Genomic DNA, 6,000 nt, shown 5'->3' with positions numbered 1-6,000 from the left:
AGCCCACCTCCTTGTTCTGAACAGCAGGGACAGTAAGACGGAAGAATATATAGCGACCTCAATCAGGCATCACAACAGCTGTCTTCTCATTACGGTGTCTAGACTCCTGTTCCTAGATCGCTTCTCTTCATATACAGTATCTTGGTGTATAAATCACATACCAGACGGCCAGTAAAAGGTTTGCACTTATCTCTACCCAATAAGGGGACTTGATATCTCCAAGGCGACTTCTCCTCTGCTTCTCTGTTCCACACCACCCAATCTTTCGTAGCGGACTCCCTTCCGCGGGTCGATCTCACCAGTCAATTTGTCCCACAGAAACTCTCAGCCTTCCTCGACGGAACAAAGTCAGGACACAGCACCCGAACACCGAACACCGAACACTGCACTGAACTATCCCCTCCCGATCTCCCAAAGCCCGGCCTCCATCCGTTCCAAAGCGCTGTGTGTCCCAACCATCAAACAGCCCCCCGATGCGCCGCACCCGCCGCCACTCCGTCATCAGCGGCCGCTGCCGCCACGGCAGCGACGCACACCAGGCCGGCCGGGCGCTGCGTCGAAAGCGCTCCGGGCGGAAACACCCCTCCGTGGAATACACAGTTCCGCTGCTGGTTCGTCACCCTGTGACACTTACTTTGAAAATAAAATATGGAAATGAAAAAACATGTATTGTAGATGCTTGCATTGCTAAATGCTAAACATTGTTTAGTTGCCTTGACAAGAAGTTTTAAGTTAAAAGACTGCCTGCTACTCAAAAGATGAACAAAACAATTTAACCCTCTAGGCGCCACGGTCGAGTTTACTCGACAAATTGCGGCATTGAATAAAACGGCCGATTTAGTCAAATTGGGTGTCAAATTTCGTTCAACCTCCCCTCCACTGGATGGCAGACATGTCATACTTCATCCCCGAATCAAAAAAACGTCATGTTTCTATACAAAATGTTCGAGTTAGAGCGTTAGTTCGAGTTAGATTGAATCAGTGCGATCAAAAGCGGAGCTAGTGTGCGAGTGAGCCATTTTATCAGATCCTCTCCGCAATCGCGGCGACAGTATTGTGGTGGAGACTTTGTCTAATACCACTGGGTATGTTAGACGAGGTCGAAGTATTCATAGGACAGTTAGGAGGCAACGTGGAGGCAGGGTGAGGAGTCGAAATGACAATGACAGTAGTCCGAGCTGTGCACACTCGGCGCGCGCGCGAGGCAGATCTGGCCGTGCTGCTCGTATCATCTCACATGATCATCATCATGATCTGTGCGAGTGAGCGTTTGAACTAAACAGGTCTTGTCTACTTGTGTTTGTATGTCATATGAATAATATATATGTGCCCCATACATGGAATCAGAGTGCCTACTGTATTTAGTAAATGGAAAATCTCTACAGGAAAAGGCCAACCACTACATGCATTCGGTTTGTTTATACCATTTATTAGTAATGATTTACACAGTTTGTTTACTACTTACTATATACCTGAGCATTCAGTATTGTGCAATATAGCATACAGAAGGTGATGGGCATTTTGGGGGGAAAGAAGTGCTGCATTTTATTTAAACGTGACTTTTCATGAAAATTCTATAATCCAAGATTGCCACCACCATATGACGCCATAATATGCTAATTAGATGGGAAAATGTAATCCCTACATAAACTTTGGGTCATCCTTAATATTTCTCTAATTTACAGAACGTCTCTATCTTTTATCACTTTTAAGATATAGCCTTTTGAAATTAAGATGTCAAAATTGAACGTTTTAGGAAAAAACCTCTGGCGCCTAAAGGGTTAAGTAGATTTGAATTGGAGGGGATTAGTTGAGTTAACTTAAAAAGTTGAATGCGATACTTTTTTCTTGTTTTGTTGATGTTGAATGTTTAATGAATCTGGCCGAGGATTTAGTTTTTCTGTTCAGAACTTTAAAAACCGCCTACTGAGTGTATTATGTGTGGAGTGTGTGTCTAAATCAGCAGTTCCTCTTTCACTGAAGGGGTTTTTGTACGGCTGTGTATCACTGTGTTAATGGTAATTCATAATACTGCTGACAGTAATAATCTCCTGCATCTTCAGGCTGGACATTTCTAATATTGAGCATGAAGTTTGTTCCTGATCTCCCATCAGTGAATCTCTCAGAAACTTCAGACACTTTGCTACCAACACTATAAAACAGGAGTTTGGGTGTTTGTCCGGGTCTCTGGTGATACCAGGCTAAATAGGTTGATACACTGGAACTGCTGGACCCGCAGTTGAGAGTGACGCTGATTCCCACAGACGCCAGATTCACGGATGGACTCCGAGTCAGAATGATCTCAGCAAAACAACCTGCCATCACAGCACATCAGTCAGTGTTACAGTCAAACACACAATACATGAGAAGAATGATACAACATTTATAAAGCACTTCTGAAAAAGCTCTGAATATTCAACACTAATCTCACCAGCGAGAGAAAGCAGTAGAGAGCAGATAATCAGAGCGTTTGCAGTCATCTTTGCTGAGAATGAGTGAGAACAGACGAGACCTGCTGTTTATAGTCCTGACCGGTGGACAGTCCGTCTTAAACAAAGGGGTGTTGCACATATTCAAAGCTGCTTCCTTTCAGGAGGAAATCTGACACACTGATTTAAATAAATTCAGTTTTAAAAGATATTTAATTTAATTTCTCTACTTATTAAGAATTTATATCAGTATCAACTGATATTTCTCAAGAGTTTCCAAGGATATGATAATGATATCTAATAAACTTTCAGTATAGTTGGCCATCAGTGAATCAAATAGAGTTTAGATTGCAATGTTTAAACGTAGAATCATATATTATAAAAAATGTTCTTTCTAAAAAATGAAATGTATATATTTTTTTATTGAACTGTAATTGACACTAAACACTAAATGAACTGAAAGATGTTGTTTTGGAGATGCAGTGAACAGTGCAGCTACTGAAGCGTTCAGCAGGTTTTTGTACACTGTAAAAAATTGCTGTAAAAAAACAGCCAAATTTTACAGTAACATGCTGTTTTCCATTAAAACAGTAATATACCGTAGAAAAAATGCATTCGTGGTGATATTTGTCATTTTCGAGAAAGTAGCCTACAGGAATATACTGTGAATTACCAGCGCTTAAAGTCGACACTCAGAGGCTGTGTTCCCAATCACACCCTATACCCTCATTCACTATTCCCTACATTAGTTCACTAATATAGTCCAATTGACTGAGGGAATAATTCAGTAAATTTTCTCTAAGTTAATTGAGACCCTGATGAACACCTGCTGTTAACAATCAGAATCACTGAAGGAAAGAGGAACAAGAAGAACAGAAAAAAAGATGAAATCAAGATAAAAGACATTAAATCTTAGCAAAAGATCTCAGCAGAGGATTAAACAACTCCACAAACAGCATTACCAGCTTCACTTAATACTAACCAGACAGACTTTATTTCTGTCAGACTTCTACAGAAGGTCTTATTAAAAGGTGACAGAGGTTTAGACATCATTATATTTTCATTTGATGTTACCATAATGGTGATCAGTGATTGCTGTAGTTGGGCTCTTGACCCTTGACTTTTGAACGTCTCGGTTACGGATGTAACCCTCGTTCCCTGAGTAGGGAACGGAGACGTTACGTCGGATGACGGAGAATGGGGTTTTCGCCAGAAAGCCAATCCTCTTCGAGTATTAAAAAACGAGCCAATGGCAATGAAATGCCATGGGTCTGCGGAATTTGCATAATGTATCTCCGCCTCACCGCGTGAGTATTTAAGGAGAGACACCTGCAACAGCAGATCATGTCTTCGCTGAGGAGCCGAGACTGAACTCAGGCGTCGACCCAGCGGTACAGCGGAAGTGGCACGGAGACGTAACGTCTCCGTTCCCTACTCAGGGAACGAGGGTTACATCCGTAACCGAGACGTTCCCTTTCGTAGTCACTCCGAGTTACGTCGGATGACGGAGAATGGGGGTCCCCGTGTAATCACGCCACCTTCACAGCTGTCTTCCAGTGCCCTGCGCAGTCTGACCTCCCTGTCGTGATATAGGCACGGACGAAGGAGTCCTACTAACACAGGAATACCAAGGTACACTGGGAAGCATATCTCAGGGGAGATATGCCGCAGCATGCCTACCCGTAGGGAGGACTTAAGAATACACGTATGGCCCGAGGGGGCTTCATATGGAGGAACACTGGAGTGACCAGCCCGTAGGGTGGCATCTACTTTCAACTCCAGGAGTGGCAGGTGACTTGCCGAGGGAAAGACACATGCTCAAAGAGGCTTACAGTGCAAAATACACATGTGGGGGTTACTCAGAGGAGGAACCATGCACACGGAGGCACCTAGCCGACGCACAGGCAATAGACACTGGCGCCAGCGTCAACAGTGCTGGAGGAACTCAGGGCTTCAGAGGGGAAGGCTCACCTGAGGAAATATCGCACGTATCCAGTCCGTGGAGTGGAATGGCGAGCAAGCGAGACACTTAACAGCTCCCATGTTAGCTTGAAAAAGACAGTACATGGGCGGAGACTGGCTCCACTCGGAGATTGTAGAATCTGGCGAATGTGTTAGGTGTCGCCCAGCCTGCAGCTCTGCAGATGTCTGTTAGCGAGGCGCCACGCGCTAAAGCCCAAGAGGACGCCACACTCCGGGTGGAGTGGGCGGTCACACCAAGGGGGCATGGTCGACCTTGCTGCTGGTATGCCAAAGCAATGGCGTCCACTATCCAGTGAGACAACCTTTGTTTGGAGAGAGCCTTTCCCTTCAGCTTCCCACCATAACAGACAAAGAGCTGGTCTGAGGTCCTGAAACACTGCGTCCTGTCTACGTAAGCACGGAGTGCGCGTACTGGACAGAGCAGTGCCAAGGCTGGGTCTGCCTCCTCCCGGGGCAGCGCTTGCAGGTTCACCACCTGGTCCCGGAAGGGAGTGGTGGGAACCTTGGGCACATATCCGGGCCGGGGTCTCAGGATCACGTGAGAGAGGCCGGGCCCGAACTCCAGGCACGCTTCGTCAACGGAGAATGCGTGCAGGTCCCCTACCCTCTTGATGGAGGCCAACGCAACCAGGAGCGCTGTCTTCATTGACAGGATCTTAAGCTCAGCTGATTGCAGAGGCTCAAAGGGAGCCCTCTGCAGGGCACTTAAGACCACTGAGAGGTCCCAAGAGGGAACGAGAGGAGGGCGAGGAGGATTCAGTCTCCTCGCTCCTCTCAGGAACCTGAGGATCAGGTCGTGTTTTCCAAGAGACTTACCTTCCACTGCTTCGTGATATGCGGCGATAGCGGCCACATACACCTTCAGGGTGGAGGGAGACAGCCTTCGCTCCAACCCGTCTTGCAGGAAGGAAAGCACAACGCTGATCGAGCATCTCCTGGGGTCTTCTCGGCGAGAAGAGCACCAGTTGACGAAGAGGTTCCACTTCAACGCATAGACATGTCTCGTGGACGATGCTCTAGCGGAAGTGATGGTAGCCGCCACCGCTGGTGGCAGGGTACTCAAACCTGCCTCGTCCCGTCCAGGAGCCACACGTGGAGTCTCCAAAGATCGGGACGAGGGTGCCATAGGGTGCCCCGTCTCTGAGAAAGGAGGTCCTTCCTCAGAGGAATTGGCCAAGGAGGTGCTGTCGCGAGGAGTATCAGTTCGGAGAACCAGGTCTTGGTGGGCCAGTATGGGGCGACCAATATGACCTGCTCCTCGTCCTCCTTGATCTTGCACAGAGTACGTGCGAGAAGGCTCACTGGGGGAAACGCATACTTGCGTAGGCCCTGCGGCCAGCTGTGCGCCAGTGCATCCGTGCCGAGCGTGCCCTCGGTCAGGGAGTAATACAGGGCGCAATGGGATGAGTCGTGGGAGGCAAACAGATCTATCTGTGCGTCCCCGAACTGGTCCCAAATCAGCTGGACCGACTGGGGATGGAGTCTCCATTCGCCAGAGGTTGGCCGGAGCCGTGACAGCTCGTCGGCTGCAAGGTTCCGCACTCCTGGAATGTAAATAGCACGAAGGGACCTCAGGTGCTTCTGACTC

At 47.5% G+C, this 6,000-nt stretch overlaps 1 gene segment (V, D, J or C); it reads right to left on the bottom strand.

The window, feature by feature from the left end:
• Window positions 1-1,953: 1,953 nt before the first annotated feature.
• LOC130087126 (immunoglobulin kappa variable 4-1-like) lies at window positions 1,954-2,509 on the bottom strand. The segment is given in 2 exon segments: window positions 1,954-2,315; window positions 2,432-2,509. Coding segments are annotated over 2 exon segments (360 nt in total).
• Between the last annotated feature and the right edge of the window lie 3,491 nt (window positions 2,510-6,000).

The sequence above is a fragment of the Rhinichthys klamathensis genome, unplaced genomic scaffold, assembly GCF_029890125.1.
Source record: "Rhinichthys klamathensis goyatoka isolate OS25496 unplaced genomic scaffold, OSU_Roscu_1.1 h1tg000004l_1, whole genome shotgun sequence".
NCBI lineage: Eukaryota > Metazoa > Chordata > Actinopteri > Cypriniformes > Leuciscidae > Rhinichthys > Rhinichthys klamathensis.
The sequence above is the reverse complement of the archived record's forward strand: the minus strand, read 5'-3'. Positions and strand labels throughout refer to the sequence as shown.